General features: G+C 39.8%; 1 protein-coding gene across 1 annotated transcript in view; it reads left to right on the top strand.

The window, feature by feature from the left end:
- Nucleotides 1-19,584, top strand: part of tbkbp1 (TBK1 binding protein 1) — a 57,270-nt gene extending 37,686 nt beyond the window's left edge. The window contains exons 6-10 of the mRNA XM_008437412.2: nucleotides 651-853; nucleotides 2,131-2,192; nucleotides 7,322-7,437; nucleotides 11,511-12,292; nucleotides 15,149-19,584. Of these exons, the coding sequence (XP_008435634.1) occupies nucleotides 651-853; nucleotides 2,131-2,192; nucleotides 7,322-7,437; nucleotides 11,511-12,292; nucleotides 15,149-15,277 (1,292 nt within the window). The 3' untranslated portion in view covers nucleotides 15,278-19,584. The remainder of the gene's footprint in view (nucleotides 1-650; nucleotides 854-2,130; nucleotides 2,193-7,321; nucleotides 7,438-11,510; nucleotides 12,293-15,148) is intronic.
- Nucleotides 19,585-19,907: the final 323 nt, after the last annotated feature.

Genomic DNA, 19,907 nt, shown 5'->3' on the forward strand with positions numbered 1-19,907 from the left:
GGGGGCTCTGTCAACTTTAATTGCTTTGCATTGTGACCTTGTCGGTGACGTGGGCGGCTGAAACGTGGAAGCAATGTGCCAGTGCCACCTCAACAGATGCCTGTGCCGTAGTAAACCCCGATGAGGAGGAGTTTTCATTCTGCTCAGGCATCAGACTGGCAGAAAACTCATGGAAATTTGCATCAGATCTGTTTCTCTTCCAGATTTTATTTATTTTTTATTTTTTTTGTGTTAAATTGTGATGTACGAATGGAAATATATATATGTGTAGTACTAAGTTTGTACTGTGCACCTGTGACTCCACATACAAGTATTTTATTGAGGAGGCAGGAGCAAAGATAAAAGATGATACTGCTGTGCCGTTGCTATGTCTTCTGTAACTCAAGGACTGTGTGAGCGGAGCTGAATCACTAGCCAGCCCACACAGATCACATCACCCAGGTACACGCTGAAAGATGCTGCCCTTGGAAGAAGTCAGCTCTTTGGCTCTTTTATAGTCATCGATTGTACAACCGCGGACAGCGGGGCGGTGCATTACTCAGGGAACAAAGAAAAAAAAAGAAGCAATAGAAGCTCAGTGTTTATGTCTTTTTCTTGTGCTGCATTGTTTACACCCTTTCCTCCCATTTCTTTTGCTTCCTTTCTCCCAGTGTTGGATTGCCCAGCTCTGACCCTTCAGAGCTCGCGCAGCCTGGACACCCTGTCGGACCTGAAGCTKCAGCGGCTGGAGGCCGAGCTGGAAGGGGCGCGGCACGAGGCCCAGGGTGCGTGTCAGCGGGAGGAGGAGATGAAGGCGGAGGTCGAGCGGCTGAAAGACGAGATCAGACAGCTGCAGGATGACCAGAGGGAGAGGGTCAGTGTTGCTTTGTTTTCAGTCTGGTACACAGTGTCTGGAYCATTTACACAGGCAGAAATGGACTGAACTGTAAAATATGAAAAAAAAACAAAAACAAAAAAAAAAAACAGTGCCTTGAAACAGTATTCCTGAACTTTGAACTTTTGCACATTTTTCACATCAACTTAAGTCGATTTTATTGGGATTTTAACGGCATTTCAACACAATGTAGYTCATAATTAAGACAAGTGGAACATGGTTCAACCCCCTCTGACCTGGCACCCTTAAATAAATTCTACAGCACCAACTTCCCTCCAGATGTGTGTTACAAAGCAATGATGATTCTGGGTACACCATCAGAGGCGTTTTGTAGACAGAAACATGACGTATTTGGTCATTTCTTTTACASCAGTTTTTGTACATTTTGTCCACATTCTCAGCAGTAATTAAATTTTTTTTTTTGTTTTCTTAGTTTGTCGTTTGTTTACACACATAGCCTTGTTCTTAAGATATTTTTATAATTAGTACCAAAACTAATGTACTGGTAAATCARAAAACATCCTGTGTGTGGCGGTGAAAGTAAATATAAGACTCAGTAAAATTATGAAAAAAAAATATATTACTACTACAAATCATATTACTATTGTTATTTGTTTTTATAACAATAATCATGATATATATTTTTAAATTGGAATATCCCAAAGAGACCACTTTTTTTTCTGATTGTACAGCAAGTACAACAGAGAGGCAACAACTCAAAGCTTTTCCTTTTTCTTTTTTTTTTCTCTTACTGTCTCAATGGTACAACAACATGCTAAGCTGGATGATGAAAGCTATGGGCCTCAACTTGACAGCTACCACTGATCTCTAGTTTAAAGCTGGAGGCAACGGGGCGAACAAAGGCAGAATTTAAGATTGATGTTAGATTGACTGTTCCATGGAAACGTAATTGCAATCCTCAGTGTATCCACATTTATCACGTTTTCTTTTGAAAAAGCGACAAGAGCCTCATTGGGTTATCCAATCTGACATATATTTAATCTGAAGGTGTTTTAAAGAAAATACATTTTACAGCGCTTAAATTAAACTGTCAGTTTAAAAGAAAACAAAGAAAAATTCCAGCCACTTTTTCTGTGTGACGGTAAAACGCTGAGAACACACAGGAATAACAGCCTTTGAGCTTGTGCTCTTCATTCTGCAAGTTTTTGTCCCTGCTGTCATTATGCTGTCAGATTTTGTCCAATATCCCACCAGCAACCTGCATGGTAATCTAATTTCATGCTCTACTTCGGCAGGAAATGACTTCTCCGTGCAAGCAGTGCGATGTGGAGTGGATAAAGAAGGTGGGAGATGAGCAGTAAGTGACCACCGACAATCTCTTAGCAGGGGGCCGAAGGGAGGGGAGCCCATGTGGAGACGGAGACGGAAGGGAAGCGGGGAGCGTGGCTAAGTTAGCAAGGAGGAATACAGGCTGAGCAATGATCTCAAAAAAAAAGAGCAAGATTGAGAAATGTTTCAGCAGAAGCTCATCTCTGCTGTCCTGCTGGGATGTGCTCAGGCCTGCCTCTAGGGGCCTCATTAGGAAGCAAACAAGTTCTCCAATCACTGACTAACTGGGTTCAAACAGCATTAACAGAGGGAGTAATGTTGTTTGGACGCTGTGGCCTGGTGGATGTACTGCGCAAGGTGCCATTGGCTAATTTTCACTAAATAAAGTTTGTGAGGAGCCATTAGTAGGCAGTATTTTACTCGTGGTCAGAAGTTTGCCGAGCTGCTTTAGTTTGGTGAAAACGAAAGAAAGACGAAACATTCCAACTGCGTGTTACAACTGGGTCCAGTTATTTAGTCTGATTTTGAAAAACACTAAACATAGAGAGAGATCAAACTAAAAGCACAACAGAGGCAAGATGACCAACAAAAAGAAACAACAAAGCAACTAACAGAAAATAATGTTTTAGACTTAACGAATAACAGGGTCTCAACAGAAACCATGAAAAGAGAGATGACTGTTTGTATAATGAATAAAAAAAGCCATCTGTTAGCATTAGCATGAAAGTACTAATAGAGTACTAATACTATACTAATAATAAATAATAAATACTAATAATATTTATATCTATAAATATGCAAACTGAAGAATTTGTAGAATTTGACAGAACGCTTTTGCAAATATTTAGCAAATAATCACCCTGAGCAGCAGAGGGCAGTGTATGCACAAACCAAAAAGTCTTTCTGTCCATTTTGCACAAATGTATTTTTATTTATTTTTTTACTTTAAAATCCTAATAAAGTGTTGATTCTTTTCTCCTCTCTCTCTTACCGTTAACCATCAGAATAAAATCTTAACGCTATTTGTAAATTTTATCTCTGTTTCTTCCTGGAAGCGAGGGCGGTCTCTTATCTTCATCTGCGTCTAAAGTTGCCCCCGACTTCTGATGTTTACAGGGTGTCAGGTATAAAAAAGGAAAAAAAAAAAGCCGCAGCAGGTTGGGCAACTGACTCCCACACAATGAAACCCCAGAGGTGTTTCGATGGGGAGCAAACAGAAAGTAAATGGTGCGACAGCAGTCAGAGGCTGTGTGTCGAGTGTGCGGTGGAAGTCTACTACTTTTTTCCAGACCTTGGTCACCTTTTGGTTTTACTCAACAATATTGCTCACTCCCACTGAATTGCCGCTACACTTTTTCCTGGAGCGTTTTCTTGTAATTGGGTCTGTTTAATATAAATTGCACAGATTAAAAAAAGGAGGTTTTGTCAAGAATATTAGCACAGTACATAACTCTTGTAGTAAAGTCTTGTGTCTGTTAATTAGTGGTGATATTTAGAGAACCTCTCCAGTATGTAAAAGTTTTTGTTGTTGTTGTTGTTGTTGTTGTTGTTGTTTGTAAACAGCAACATAATCAAAGTAGCATTACAAATATTATTTTATTTTATTTTATCGTTGCTGTTGTTGTGTTAATTTCTGCCTATTTCCATCCAGTGGTTCCACTCCGCTTCTTGTAACTGCACTCGCGGACTCGTTTCCCTCAGATGGAACCGTTAATTCGCGAACAAGCTACCCTCGTCAACCACAAGCCACAGCGCTGTAGGCGCCAGTAGGCACCTGGCAAATACCCCCCCACCACCCGACTCATCCTCCAACTCTGCCAATTCAAAACTATTCCTTTGCGGAGAGACTGACTAATCTGTCCTCAATTTACAGAAATCAAGAGCAATTTCAAATAAATCACGGCCTGTTCAGCTGGAATTCCCTCTTCGAGTTGAGAATCCAAGCAAAAGCAAAGATTAAATGTTGCATTCCGATTGTTCACAGATTCTCAACTTAGTGAATTTGTAGTTTTTCAGTCATATTTAAAATGCCAGTTGTAAATTTTAAGAATGGCTGTTTTGATATATTTTTGCAAATTGAAATGGCTATAATTTATAACGTTCTGAACTAAAAAAAATAAAATAAAAAATGCTAATGCTATCATTAGGATGCAAATCTGAAGTTAGCCTTCTAATGTCCACAAATAGTTATTTACCGGTAGGTTGAAACCAGCCAACTGAACTGTTAGGAAACTCTTGCATTGATGCAGTTTTGTTTCTGGGATTTTACTCGACCTCGTGGATGAAATGCAGGACCAATGATGGGTTTTCACAGTGGAGGCTGAAATTCTGAAAGTACTAAAACAACTGGCTACACCCATTCGCTGTTCAGTCCTTTGTATAATGAACACAGTTTGGTCGACTTGAAAGACGCAAAGCGTCACCCCGTAACCGTGGCTTGGTGTGAGAGCAGTTTGACACCTTTCTGTGTTACACTAAACAGCGCGCCACAAAATTCAGAATGTGGACTGCAGAGTGTGGGGAAAAAAAACAACATGGTTTGATTTCTGAGAGATCCCAAGACCTTCCAGGAGATCTAAAAAAAAAAAAAGTCAGCTTCCTTTTCTTGTAATTTCTCTCAATTAATAAAGGGAGAAGTATTACGTGCACCACTGTGCATCCTGAAGTCATGCTTGTTCCCTTAGTGTGTGCCAGCAGCGAGGGGATGTCAGATCCCAGAGGCAGGAGTGGAGACGGCTTTTCCTTTAAAACATCAGATCGGGGGTCAGATTTCAGCCTACACTCACCTCCCACTCACACACACACACACACACACACACACNCACACACACACACACACACACACACACGCACACACACGCACACCCCCACACACACACACACACACACACACACACACACACACACGCACACACACACACACATGTGGAACACTTCTCCACCTGATCAATCTACTTCCACAGCCGTTTCATCAATGCTGCATTGGCATTATCACACCCCTCCCACGCACTGTAGCCGTACACTGTACAAAAACATGCACACTCGCATTAAAGAACAAAAAGARGGGGGGGGGGGGACATATGCACAAGAGAGGAAATGCATGTAAGCAAATGTGAGAAGCATTTTTAGTTGCTCGGGAGACAAACAAACAGCTCATTACTTCTGTGCCTCTTTGCTCTCTTGAGAGGGTGCAGAGCCTGGACTGAGAGGTGTTGCGCTCTGGTCAGGACCTGTTTCGAAAAACTGCCTAAAGACACGAGCAAATGTGAAATGTGACATGGCATACGTGTGAAAAGGAAGAGGTGCGTCAGTTTAAAACTGTCAATAAATCCGCCGCACATCAGCATTTAGATATGAACAGCCGAAGCGGGGGTAAAGGAAGATAGCCTCTTAGTTTCAGGGATGCTTTTTTTTAAAACAACAACATTGTGCAGCGAGCTCCACCCACCATGTCAGTAAGTAACGCAAAATGATCGTTATTTTCCTCATGCAGCAGGTCTTAAAGCCACAAACAGCGATGGCCCTTCCGAGCTGAACCAATTCGAACCAAAAGRAAAGATGTCTGTTGCCAGACGGTGGGCTGACTGGGGGTTTGATACCCCCACCGTGTGTGTGAGTCACCGTAGTCAGTTGAGAAATTAGGTGGGCCATTAACAGGCACCAACTAACCATTGGAAGTTATGAGCTGTTCAGTCTCTCTTCTGGTGTTTTTTTTTTCAGTTCGGGCTTCTCTGAAACAGAGACCCCGAATTTTATGTTAAATGAAATTGAAGGTATACTTGTTGCTTTCAGGAATGTGAAGGAGCAAAGAGCTTCCTAATCCAGTTTTGAGAATGGATTTCTGTAAAAAAAACCAAAAAAAAAAAAAACCTAACAGTCTGTTTGTAATACTAAAAAAATAAAAAAAATATGCAGGAGTAGCTAAAACTAAATTAGCGTGTGGGTGTGCTGCAGAACATATGTTAAAATGTTACAGTTTGCTAGCTGTGTAGGAAGGATGTTTCTTTGTTGTTGTTTTTTCTTTTTCTTTTCAGGGAAGTTTCTGTCTGTTCTGTTTCATGCTGAAAAACTCCCCACGATATGCAGAAGTTCTGTTTTTTTTATCCATCACAATCTTTATGGAAGAATGAGAACAGTCAATTCTTTTTTAGCAAGGTCATCACATCAAAATCGTTCAACGGCCTCGAGCGCAATTGACATCCTCTTTTCAACTCTGACTTTTTCATTTGTCTCGAGGCGGATCTGCATGTCGTCTGGGTTCATGCTTGCCCTCAAGAGACGCTTCATGCTACGTTGAAGCTTTCGTGTAGGTGTGACGGTTTTCATTTGACGCGCACACACACACTGTCGTGTTCTGAAACTTTCACATTATAAATCTCTTGATGAAACTAATGATAACTTCGGTTTTCTTGAAGTGCAAGCCGTTGTATAAGAAATTACTCAGATTTTTCATCGTTATCTTTGCAGATTGTAAGCTGGATTTCATGGTTTTATCTCCTTCTGAGCCCGAATGAGTCAATTTCAGATCAATACTGAGAAGTTTATAAAAACAAGCTGCCATTTCTGATCTGACTACCTGTTTGGTTTTATATCTAATGTCTTAGTTGGTCTGATATTCATCTCGTGAACATATTAACTTACTTTCGACTTGCATAATAAATTTCTGTCCCAATCTGTTTTGATGAAATTAGCTGAGAGAAGCGACGTCTCGTTGCCATGGTTAAAATAACGGCACCTCGTAAAACCAATCTTTCTGGCTTAGAGCTCTGGAAATAGAGCCGCTCCGTCAGCGCCGCCCCTGAGAGAGTCAAGACACGTCTTGCAAGAATATGGTGTGATTTTAAATTATGCGCTCCGACATGCAATCTAAAAATATGTGCTTCTCAGTTAGCCACCTGATGTGTGTGTCGCTGCAGCAGGCCTTTTTCTATTTCAGAGCAGGAGGAAGATTAATTCATGTTCTCATTCATTTGCAGTTCCTGGCTTGGAGGGGGGCAAAAAAATTTTTTTTTTGCATTTTGACAAGAATTCGACTGCAATTACAGTTTAAATAACCACACAGTTGTAACACCTTAACATTGCGCCAACACTTTAATGTTCTGCTGTAACAATGATTATGCTAATTACATAATTGCCCTCCTCCATTCTTCCTTTCAGGGTGAATTTGGCTCTTGCCTACACAGAGTTAACAGAGGAAGTGGGACGCCTCCAAGCGCTGTGCTCCAAGCAGACGGAGATCCTGAGGAAGGCGGCGCAGGAGCCGGCCAGTCCAGGTTAGTGCTTACGCGTTGAAACGCTGCGTTTCGGACAAAATCTGTGTCGAGACCATCCTGGTCATTCTTTATTAGAAGAGCCTGGTCTTTTGTCTGCAGAAACACTCCAGCAGCACTCTCTGAAACTCAGTCACCACAGCTGTGTGTTCATTGTGAAACTTAAACATGCAGTTCAAAAGGAAAAGCTCACCGACTCTAAGCAGGATCTCTGATTTACTACACCATACATGTCTTATCTAAAGTGCGTTRCGTCATCAGAGTGTATCAATATGGTTCGTCCCACTAAAGTCCACAGAAAACATGCTGACGTTTCCTCTAGACCCTCCAGTTTTCTGCTGAAGTGCAAAAAAAAAAAAGTTAAATAATAATAATATCCTGTGACTTGTGTGTTGCTCACCCTCACTCTTGCCTATTGACTTCTGGAGATGATTACTTGCACGTCAAAACCCAGCACTGATAAAGCAGATATAACAACATCAAGTGTGTACTTATCTATTTAGTTTCAAAAGATTTTTAAAGTGGGCAAATTAGTGTAAGACAACAACAACAACAAAAAAGTAAAAAAGTAAATTGTGACTTGAAAAGATGTCCTCAGTGAATGTATCACACCTACATTCCTTGTCGCCTCAGCGATCTTTGGTGTGGGAGTTGTTATTGAGGGAAGAAGACTGAAAATTTGTTATTGTCAGCATTAAAGGGCGCAGTAAAAAGAAATCAGAAAGGAAGCTGTCATTTTTGAGTGAACTGTAGGCAAAAGAGAGCAACACTTTCAGCAGATAAAAAGTAATGATAAACAGAAATGTTTCCGTGTTTTATTTAGTTGAGGTTTTGATCTCTGTCATGGAACATTCTTGATTTGTAAATGTTTTTGTCCGTGCGTCTAAGAAATGATATAATTATGTTTTACAGTGACTGCTCTGAGACACAGTCTGATGTAATTTCTCCTCCTTAATAAATTATTACTGACTACTGACAGCAAGGAGACATGACAGAAAAATACTTAGAATTTTGAAGTTTTATGTCTTGGTATTTTTATAATTATTAAAGATAAAATTGGTGTCAGCAGGACAGAGACCCAAAGCTGTGATCAGTTCATCTCTAAGAATTATTAGTTTCAAAGTGACCAGTTAAATTAAATTTTAATGTAAAAAAAACACCAGCTATCAGAGAGAGAAACTGTGACGATCTCTGTCAGAACTGACTCAGCAAAGGACCCAGTAATTCCTCGGCCCACTCTATAGTGGGTATAAAAAGTCTACGTTTGGCTAATGTTGACACACTCCTACTTTGATGATTTAGTTTGTTTTTTTTTACTTCTATAAAAACTTATTTATTGTAGGTTATGTTAAATGAGGAACAATCTGAAATTATTTATCATGAACTATTTTTTTATCACATTATCCTGGTATTTTAATAGGGGTGTGTAGACTTTTTATATCCGATCTGCTCTACATTCACATTCGTTTCTTTCAGTCAACTCCTCCTGCAGTTTCTCTAATTTTCATTTTGTTTCCTTGCAGTTTGCCTTCACTGTTCATGCCCAAATTAGCCTCTTTGTGTTTTGCTCTACTACCAGCTTTAGTGTTATAGACGTTTTTTTATCATTCAATTAAAATTGTTACACGCTCAGTCTACTTGCAGTCCTCAAGCGACACTGGGCACAATAGATTCCTCATTTTAAAATATCCTTTACATATTAATAATATCTGAGGCATCCTGAAAAGCAAACGTAACGTAAATCAAGTTTGATTCATTAATCGACGTCTGCGTCGTTTCTCAGCACCGGTTGTGATTTGTATGTGTTGTTTTCTCACTTGAAAAGCAACGATAGGAAATCCGAGACGCACGTTGTGGAGTAAAAGTAAAGAAGTGCTAAGCGGTAGCAACACCTTTTTCTGCATGCACAAAGTAACACATGTTGTCTCACAAGTTTGAGTCCAACCACAAACCAAGTTCACAGAACAGAACCTGAGAGAACTTCAGCTCAAGAAAATTAACAACAGCAACAAGGAATGTTCTGGTAATATGAACGTCTTCGCCGTCTATAACAAGAGGCTGATGTTCTTGGCGATTTGCTAGCAGTATTTTTGGGAAATCGCATGCAGCCATGGAAGAGTTCTTGAGTGAACGTACTGAATTTACCCCCTTTTTTCTCCTCATTCGGAGAAAACTCTGAAAAGCACAAACAGCCCCTCTCCTCTTTAGCACCCCGAAACCAGGCAGCCAGAAATGATGTTTCCTCTTTGTAATGGGAAGTGTAGCTGAAGTGGTGACTGCAGGGCTGACTCACTCATCGACATATCTTGTAATTACAGGAAACACTACAACTGTACTTGTGCAGATAAATCTTTTTATGGACCAATAGAGGAACATAAAGAACATTTCTATTAACTGAATGTCTCGTTACAACATCTGATGAAAATGTTGCTTTGCAGCAGCTGAACATAATGATTTCTGATAAGGAGAATGCATTTTAATAAGTTAACACATGCCACCAAGATGACAGCAGCAAAAAAAATAACAGTCTCTCAACAGAAAATATTAAAATGTGCTGATTTATTATTGAATAGTGCAGCTTTATGTGTGAGGTGAAAATAGGAGTTTGTCTGCTAAGCCTACACTGACTGTAAAACAGATGTTTTTTTTTCTTATAAAATATAAAACTATGTGTAAAATATATCCTTAACATATCTGTTCCTCAAATTTTTGTTCAGTTACACCCGAACAATTTAGAATCTAATCAGAAACAACCTTTTCAATGATAGTTCAATTTATTAGCATTGTGCAACATTTTCTTAAATTTAGCTTCCTGGACTCCAACCTCGTTTTGTTTCCATTATTGGAGTAGTTTCAGACAGATCTCCAGGCTTTCTGAAGGTCTTTCAAAGTTTACATTTCTGTCCAGACATAAATTTCTAGAAAATTTTAGTTTTTTAAATCATTTTCTAAAAACTTGTTCCATCTTACAGATCAAAATGATTCACTTTCGACTTGAATGATTCACCTGTGTTTAAAAAAACAAAAACACAAACACTCCATCGCTCAAGGGATTAACAAGTGTTGCAATATGAGTTCCACGTTCTGAATTGGCATCTTTAATAATAAATTACATTTCTATCAATATTCTAACTTACTGACATGCACTTTGTTTGACTCAGTGTTTGACCGACTGTTGGATAGAACTACTTCTAATTGACTGAAAAATGACATCATGGTAAATCTGTTATTATTTTCACTTCTACTGCGGCGTGCACGCTGTAAAATGTAACAGGAAAACAACAAAATTTGAAAGTGGTGAACAAAAAATTGAACCATGTAACAACATATTACCACATATCTGTACATCCTGGAACTACAACATTAATGAAACATGTGACTGACTTTCAATAATCCGTTTTCTTCAGTAGAAGTCTGTCAGCAACTCACATCTTCACTTGGTAGTATTTTTTCAAACTCTACCGCGCAAATGTTTCTAATCTATCAAGTTGAGAGGACATCTTCTGTCCACATTCCTCTTTTGTTGCTTTACAGATTTTCTGGCTTTAGGTTAAGGGTAAAAATGAACGGAGGAAAATCTCACTGCGACCATTAACTCTATTTCAGTTTAATTAGACTCACTATAACTATTGTCAGGTGTGTAACCAAGAAGACTGAATCCAAAAAAAAATGTATGCAAATATTCTCCAACAAAGAAGTAGATTGAGGATGTGCACATTAATGCATTCAGGTCTTTGCAGATTAGGTTTTTATTATTATTATTTTACAGGATGAATGTTGAAAAAAAATCTTATTGTTAACTTTATCACGGTGTGGTTGTTTCACATCTTGGAAAAACCTGACATTTTAACAGGACTGTGTAGAAAGTTTATCTCCACTTAATCAAATGATGTGCACTGTACACTGAGCTGTATATCATGCTTCTACTTGGATTTGAATAAAAGTAGAGACAATAAATTCAACTCAGTCCTCGACGTGTAGTATCCCCACCGTTTCATCACTTTACCATGAAGCATGAAGATGTTTGTTTCGCTTGAGGCGTCTAATCGGAGGTTTTTCCATCTTTGTTCCCACAGTGCAGCTCCATTCTCCCATCCACCACCAGCGTCACTCTCCAGTTTCCCAGCGCCACTCCCCCATCTCTCAGCGGCATTCGCCAGTGCTGCCACATCACTCCCCGATCCAGCAGCGGCGCTCTCCGGTGCTGCAGCGCCTGTCCCCCGACATGCACCGTCGCTCCCCGCTTCTGGACGTCAGCAATGGACCTGCCTCCTATTCCTACCGACCGCCCACCCAGCACCTGAGGGCCAGCTTCCAGGGTCGCCGCAGTTACTCGGAGGTAGCTGACCCCTCAGCCTACCAGTGCCCGCCTCGCTTCTCCTTAGACCCCGTCTCCACCCTGCCAAAGCCACGGCCCTACGTCGAGGGTTACCCAAAGCAGCAGCCCCAACACGTCGGCTCCCCTCACAGTGGACTGCAGCACCGCGGGTCCCCGTCGCCCCTTCAAGCTGCGGCAGGCGGAGACAGCAGCATGGCGGAGAGCTCCATGCGTCACTCCAGAGAGATGCCTTTCCCCCTGTCAGAGGTGGCACACCTCCATTTTGAGCCCCCTCCTCCTTCCCAGCCTGCCCCCCAACCGCCTCAGTCCTCTGAGGATGAAGAGGAGTGGACTTGCCCCCATCCCATCAGCCCCCCAAGGACTCTTGGTGTGCTCTCTCCTGGTGTACCCAGCGGCGTCATGAGGGGCCCAGCATCCTGCACAGCCTTTCCCATCCCTCAGAGGCCCAATAACCTCAGCTGCCATCCCCAGCAGGGGTACGCGACATCAGAGCATGCTCAGTCTTGGCCTTCCATTAACGTGAGTTAATAAGAAGTTAATTATGCGCCATTCTTCACACTTGTCTGTCCAGTCAGACTTGTTCATAGGAGTTCATCTCGAATTTATATGGTCCGAGTAAATATTATGGATTGATAATATACAGAAAGTACAGAAATGCCAATATTAGCCCACATTTTTCCACCTTTTTCTCCATTTCTCACAAAATATCCAGTCCTTTTTGTGAGGTTTTGCACAAAGGTTTCGCACAAAGGTTATATATNTAAAGCAGGGACAATTTTCATACTTCCCTTGCAACCAATTATAAAATGGAAGAAATTATCGGACAGAAGCCCTCTATTCTCCGCAGTAAGTACTTCCCATTTAGCCACCTGCATAAAGATAATAGAAAACTTGTTGAGGGCAAAACTTATATTTCCTGAATGTCTGTGCATCCCCCTCTTTTAATGCTAAACAAATATAAAAATATATACTATTTACAGTTTATTATTAAATACAACTTTAAATTGTGTTCATCTCATGGTTTGGCTTCAAACAGCCACAGCTGCGGGAAAAATATTCTGCCTTGGTCGAGAGGAGATGACAGGGTGGCATCTTTAGCTCACAAAGTCTCCACAGCAACCGTTGGAAGCCATCTACATGTCAGCTAGATATCTGGAGGACGTGCCTGAAGAAAGCATTTTCTGTCCTGCCATTACAAAGCGAAATCTGTAGGGTTTGCTAAACTTTCTTAAACAAAGATTGATTTGCTCTGCCTCAACCACTCCAGGCGGGTTTGGCACGAATGAAAGAACTGTACTGAAAGTACAGAGTCGCGCTCATCGAGACGGGTTCTGAAACGGCCGTGTGGCATTTCATCATGTCTGCAGCTTACCTTAGAAACTCTGAACCTGGTTGACCAAATACTGAGCAGCTTTTTAGCCCTAAAAAGTTTTCTATTAAAATTAGTTTTCACACTATATTTCACAATCTTCTTGATGCCTTTCAGTTCCGTTAGGAGGCTCGGCCAGCACATTGTGAAATCGTCTCGCTTTCTGCAAGAAGAGAAGTTTGATAAAACTCTTATGACTGTGCATGATGAACAAAGATGGAGTCAAGATGTTAAGTCTCAATTAGCATATAAAACAAGGAAACTTACTTTTTTGGTTCACTCCAGAGCAACTACAGATACTTCAAAGCAGCAAAAAAATAGAGCATAGAAACCCATCCATCCATCCATCCATTTTCTTCCGCTTATCCGGGGTCGGGTCGCGGGGGCAGCAGCTTCAGAAAAATGAGCATAGAAACCCTTTTATTAAAATAAATAAATAAATAAATAAATAAATGCAATCAGCATAGACTGGTTAGCGGTATTTATGTGTCAAATCCATTAACATTTTCCATCACATAACTTCTATTGTTTAAAGTATTTTTAATGAACTGTTTGATTAGTGTAAGAGCGACATGAGTTCACTTTGTTGTTTGAAAAACAAAGTAGGTTCATAGCCCCTTCCCCGTTCATTGCTGTAAAACGGCCGTCACCACCACTTGAAAGAAGGCCACTACGCTTTTTCCTCTTCTTACAAGAAAGACAAAACCAGCCTTTTTGAAATTTTAATAGCACCACCCATCAGTCTTACTAGATAGAATAATGTTGCTTTGAGTAGTTGGAGAGCTACACGACTTGATCCGATAGCCGCTCCAGCTAATATCTGCTTGTTGTACTCGTGTTGGGGTTGAACGTTTCGGAACCACCTGCCTTATTCGCTACCACCTAAGTAGAAGGAACCGAATGGGTCAGGAACTGGTTTCATATCTAAATGAACTGAAACCTGTTTATGGACCTGTGCAGGAATCAAATTGAACAAAAAGAAGAAGAAAAAAAGTCCATCTTAAATAAATTAACTGGATGAATCTGAGCATGATGGGGGAGGAAGGAAAAATAAAATAAAAATGCTTCCAGGATCCTTCTCACAACCTCCAGAGGGTGACCTGTGCTTGGTTCTGAATAGTTTCGGGTAAATTTCTTGCTAGTTTTTTTTTTCTTTTTACCGGTCTCTTTCATAAGCATTTGGTGAAGGAGTCAACTTGAGGATCTGATCAACCATTCAGAAGCCAGTGAGAGAAATGAATTCTATGTTTTTTCCCCACCACTTTCTAAAAACTAGAGATAAAAAGACACAAGGACTTTTTTTTTTTTAAGAGAAACTGCTTGGAGCTTCTTTCACGCTCAAGGTTTCAGCACAAAACCGTGCGACTGAATACAATAAAGGTTCACGATTTAGTGTCTCATACCTTAAATTAGGAATTTTATTATTAAAGTAATTTGACTTTAACACATATTGGCAGCAATTCAGGCAGGCATTCCATTCAGCATAACATTTTGAGATTATTAACACCTTGATATGCCGTGTGGGCTAAAAGGTTGTTATGACTAAGTGAAAAGTTCTGTCAAGAATACAAGTATGTTAAAGGGGACTGGTGAAACAAAGTCCTGTGGGTGAAAGGTCAAATCTGTTTTTTTTTCACTGCACTTTTTRAACTGTGAGAATCCCACCACATCCCATGTATAAATATTCAGCTCTAAGTGGGACAGTAATTTTTTATTTCTTTTTCAAAAAGCATGTAAGATGAATAGCTTTTGATTATTGCATAAAAATCTAAATTCATCTCTTCATATTTAGCTTGTAGGCTCATTTCACTACATCCAGACGTGTGCTATTCAGCAATCGTCTTAACGGCTTAGCACAATATAGCCCCACGTGAAGTAGAGGCTTCTGCTTTTTCCAACACTGACTCAATTATCCACGCGAGTCACTTCGCTGCAGTTCACATGTGACGTTTGGGGGGCAAAAGACTGATTTCTTGCGTGTGAACGTGTTTGTTTTTCCTCTGCAGCTCTGGATGGAGAGCGAGGAGAACGACATGAGGAGCTGCCCTCTCTGCCAACTGATTTTCCCCGTCGGATATCCCGACGACGCTCTCATCAAGCACATTGACTCCCACCTGGAGAACAGCAAGATATGATCGCCCATGGGCCTAACAAACCCAAACACCTGCTCTCTTTCCTCTTACAGGTTTATATGAGTGCAGTCGATCCGTCCAAGTAGAGAGACACATGTAGGAATCACATTTAGGGGGTGAACCACTTAGATTTGTGTCGTAATCTGTAGGGATTGATAGAAAACAACAGAGAGGATTATAATTTTTTTTTTTTTTTTTTGGAGAAGTTCTGAAACACAGACCCGTCTTGGATTTGTGGGCCCCATCATTAGAGTTCTTTACAGACAGGTCTGCCTCTATACTCTCTGGATCTGATTGTTTTGGCTCTTAGTTTGGTTGTGAAGTCTGAATAAAGTTTCAGATACCTTCGTTATTTTTCCACTTTGCGGTGTAGCGCGCCTTTATTTAGCCGAGTATGCCAACCCTGATGCATGAGAGGCACAGCGGCAGGTTCAAGGGTTCAGCACGCCTTAAAGTTAGTCTCAGTTTTTATCGGTATTTAATCAGGGAGATTTGAGTAATCAGTCTGAATAACATGTAGATTATTTTGCAGTTATCCTGTTCAGCAGGAGCCAAGGGCAAACCAAGACGTGTAGGAATGTGCTTTTTGATTGTGAAAGAAGTTTTTTGCTAAGTGACACGGGTAGGGAGATTTTACTTGGTTGCTTTTTAAAAGAAAAGAGAAACAAACAAGGCAGTTACGGGAGAATAAAGCATTCCAATTTCACATTTACCTTCGAGCAAAGTGACTGGACAAGCTGGAGAAAATGAACCCTGAGTGAGTTTATTTTACACAAAAACAGTTTTGACGATGCCCTGCAGGGAAGGGCTGCTGCGAGGAAATTTCTTCTGTTTTTTTTTGTCGTTTTTGTTAATGACAGTGAAGTTTTAGTCAGAATATTCCTTTTATGCTTGCGGCCTGTTCAAAAAGTATCCTAGCACTTTAAGTTAACATAGCCTAGAAAATGTATTTGTTGTCAGTGTCCATATACATCAATCAGCCACAACGTTAGTGAAGTCCGATTATCTTTGACCTGGGAGCAAGAGAACGGTGAATTCTGCAGGACGGTAAATCTAAATTAGCTCGAGAAGCGATGACTGTTTCAGAGAAATATCAAATTATTCCATCCAGGAGCAACTTTAGCTTCTCTAGTTTAAATAAGCAACCAAGACTTGAACGTGGGGAGCAAAGGTCGGCCTATTAAGGGTTCTGATGCATGTCGAACGTTACAGCGTAGACCGGATAGTCACAAATCGGTCAGGAGCTTAAAAAAACAGGCTGACCTGGAACTGGATCGTGGCGCATAGTTCCTTTTCTTGTGAGCAGATGGCAACAAAGTAAAGATGGAGAGCGGGAACTTTTGGATCTTGTGGTACACAACACCCACCTAATCATTGTTGCATGTTCATAGCAACAGCAGTGTCCTCTTTACGAATGATTACATGCCCTGTAAACATCACCTGAGTGATGTGCTGGACAATTACTTCCTATACACCTACCTTACGTCCTTGTGAACTCCTGCACAGAGGGCGCCGCGTTTGGGAGGTGCTTTGACAGTCGAGACTGATTGATGTGTAGATTCTCAAGTGTCTAATTTACTTTTTATTTTGTCTACATCCACAAGACAAAATCTGTACATGGAAGATATATTTTTGCAATGTTTAAATGTTTATGCACCACATGTGTGACGTCGGTGACAAGTTTCTCCCACGTGTTTTGCACACCACTGTAAATGTAAATGGGAGACGATGGTCAAATTCCCACCACAGGAGGTAGGTTCCTGTACAAAAGCAAAATTATCCAATGGGGAATCTCCTCCATCTTCCTCGAGCTCCAATCTTTCACAACAGTTTGATGTCAAGCGGCCCAGACAACCTAACAAAAAAAAAGTCTAAAAACCAAGCTGCATGAGATTTCTATCTGAAATACTTTAACCGAACAGATGAAACGGCTCCTGGCAGCAGAGTTATTTTTGCAGGGCTTAAGCAAAGACAATACTCTTCTTTTGATACCTGGATTTCTTTATTTTTAACCACTGAGATGACTTAGTTTAAGATCTACTTGTGGTACTTTGTAAAACGAAAAAGGAAAAAAGAAACGATATCACACTGATGTCACTTGCTCTGAGGTTTTCAGTCACAAACATTTTGTAACGTGGGGCGGTCTCTCACACAGCAGCCCATTTCTTTTAACTGGCTAAAAGTTTTTTTTGTTTGTTTTTTAAGAGATGAAATGCTGTGAATTGGAGTTATGCAGAGCAGTGATGTTTTCAGGAAGGCTGCAGAATAGAGTTCTGGCTTTACTGATAAGGTTTGGAGAAGGAAAACAAAAGATCCCTTGATAGTTGTATTAGATTAAAGGACAACTCTGCTTTATTACCTCTATTATTACCTTCAGTTTATGTGGCCACGGGGATGGCCAAACGTTACTCAGCTTCTCCACATTAAACCCATCGGCACACGTTGTGTTGTGTTGCATCTATTTGTGAACATGCTCCTTAACTACACCAAGAAATACTCTATTATCTGAGTGTAAAAGCAGCAACAGCTGGCGTATCCTGCTGCTTTTTTTACTTTAAACTGGAACGCTGTTAAATTGAACACGRCATTCCCATCCCCACATTCCTATTTATTTTGTTTCCAGTTTCTCGTGAAACACAGAATTACAAAATAACCTGCACTGACACTAATTTGTAAAAGCTGCCTGCTAGTGGTATAGCCAAGTACTAAAACAAGCTAGCACTGGTTTTTGATTTTCGCTTTTTAATAACTAATGTCTTGTAAAATACTAGTCCTGCATAACGATGCTTTAGTTCAATGCTTAAGATAAATATCCCAGATTGTTGTAAAACTTTTGAGATATTGACTTGCCACAATTGAAACCAAAATTTCAATATTTTAATGCACATCTTTAAGGAGAGAAAAAAAAATATTTTCAAACTTTTAGTGATTTTTTAAAATTACCTAAGTCCAATTTCAAAGGCTAATGAAGCATCATTAAAACTAGATAATCTGGAAGTACAGAGCTGTAACATTAAGGAATTAAGTTTAGTTGAAAAAAATACTAATGTTAAGTCACCAAACTGAAAATGCTTTCACAAGATAATTAGTAAATTATTTTATCTGGCTAAACGCAAAGTTTTAACAAGACGCGCTCTACAAGCAGACTAGTGTTGCTCTTTATTTTCTTTTCGTAGCAATAGCTAATGAACAATCCAGTTTTAATTCTGAATTATTAATGTAATTGTTAAAAATAAATACATTTTCTGAATTTTTCATAGTTTTTCCTATAAAGTAACGTACAAATAGGTAAAAAGCTATGCCCAGAGACGTAAAATTACTGAAGTTTAGTCATTTTAGCTGACCTCTTGAAGTGACAGTTACGCAATGAAAAATCTGTGTAAAGTACACACTTTCAGTTTTATATTCAAAACCAATGATAAGTTTTAGAAATCACAGCTCTTTGTTATGTGAAACCCCCTTTATTCAGAAATGACATTAAACGACGTCAGCCTTCCATATGCTGCGTGAAACAAACACTCGGGAGTTTCTATTCTTACATTATAAACACAAGATTGTCGAGCGGCAGCAAATCATTTAAACATTCTCGTACGCATAAGAATCCATTGCATTGTTTTCATCTCCTAAAAGTTCAAGCGTTTTCAGGGGCAGAAGAGAGAAATCTACAAATAACGACCTCTCTTTTTCCTCCTTTTCTTTTCTGGGGGGACGTGGGTGGTGAGGAAAGCAGTGTTCACCACCGCCGCCAACCAGCTTCCTGGGGGAAACCCTGAAAACTATTCTGAATTTCACAAGAAACAAGTGAAGTTCGAAGAAGTCTTAAAAAAAAAAAAAAAAAGAAAAAAGTCACCCAATTCGGTTACTTTTACATCAGCCGTAACCATCCCCGTCACCTCATTACAGTTCTTCCTGTTTATGTGCCGTTTTTTTTTTTGTTTTTATTATTATTATGTTTTTTTGTTGTTTTTTTTTTGCTGTAGCTATGTAAATTGATCAAACTGTATTAAAACAGTATTGTCCCTCGAAGCCTCCCCCAGAAGCTTGAGGCTACATTCGACCCTTAATTCAACGGGGTCCCCATATTCTCACGTATTCTCCGCTGTATGTGCAGTATGTTCTTCTATTATTACGTGTGAAAATATTTAGAATTTTGTACAGTTATTTTGCAAGTGTTTTAAGACTGATGCAACATGTACTTTATTATTCCACAACTTCAAATTGGAGTGTATGTAAATCTATATATCTATGTATAAACCCACAAGAGTAAACATGAATTGTTATACGCGAGTAAAAATCCCTGCAATCTTCCACTATTACTCACTATGTAGTGATATGTCTTGTAGTGCATTTTTATCACAGGTGTTCTTGAAAGTTTCAAACACTTCAGAAAAAAGTTTATGATTTAAAAAAACACCTAATTAATTAACTGATTTTCCAAAAGATGAAGCTACAGGATGCACAGTGCCTTGCAGAAGCTTTCATGTCCTTTATGGAGTTTTTTTTTTTTTTTTTTTTTCCACATTTTGTCATATATATTTCTATGATTATATCATATGTCATTTTACACTGGTAGCCCTAGATAAAATCCAGTGGAAACCAGCTGCCTTTAAATGCCACCAAAACTAAACTTTAA

This window comes from Poecilia reticulata, linkage group LG19 (assembly GCF_000633615.1).
Source record: "Poecilia reticulata strain Guanapo linkage group LG19, Guppy_female_1.0+MT, whole genome shotgun sequence".
NCBI classification, from domain to species: domain Eukaryota; kingdom Metazoa; phylum Chordata; class Actinopteri; order Cyprinodontiformes; family Poeciliidae; genus Poecilia; species Poecilia reticulata.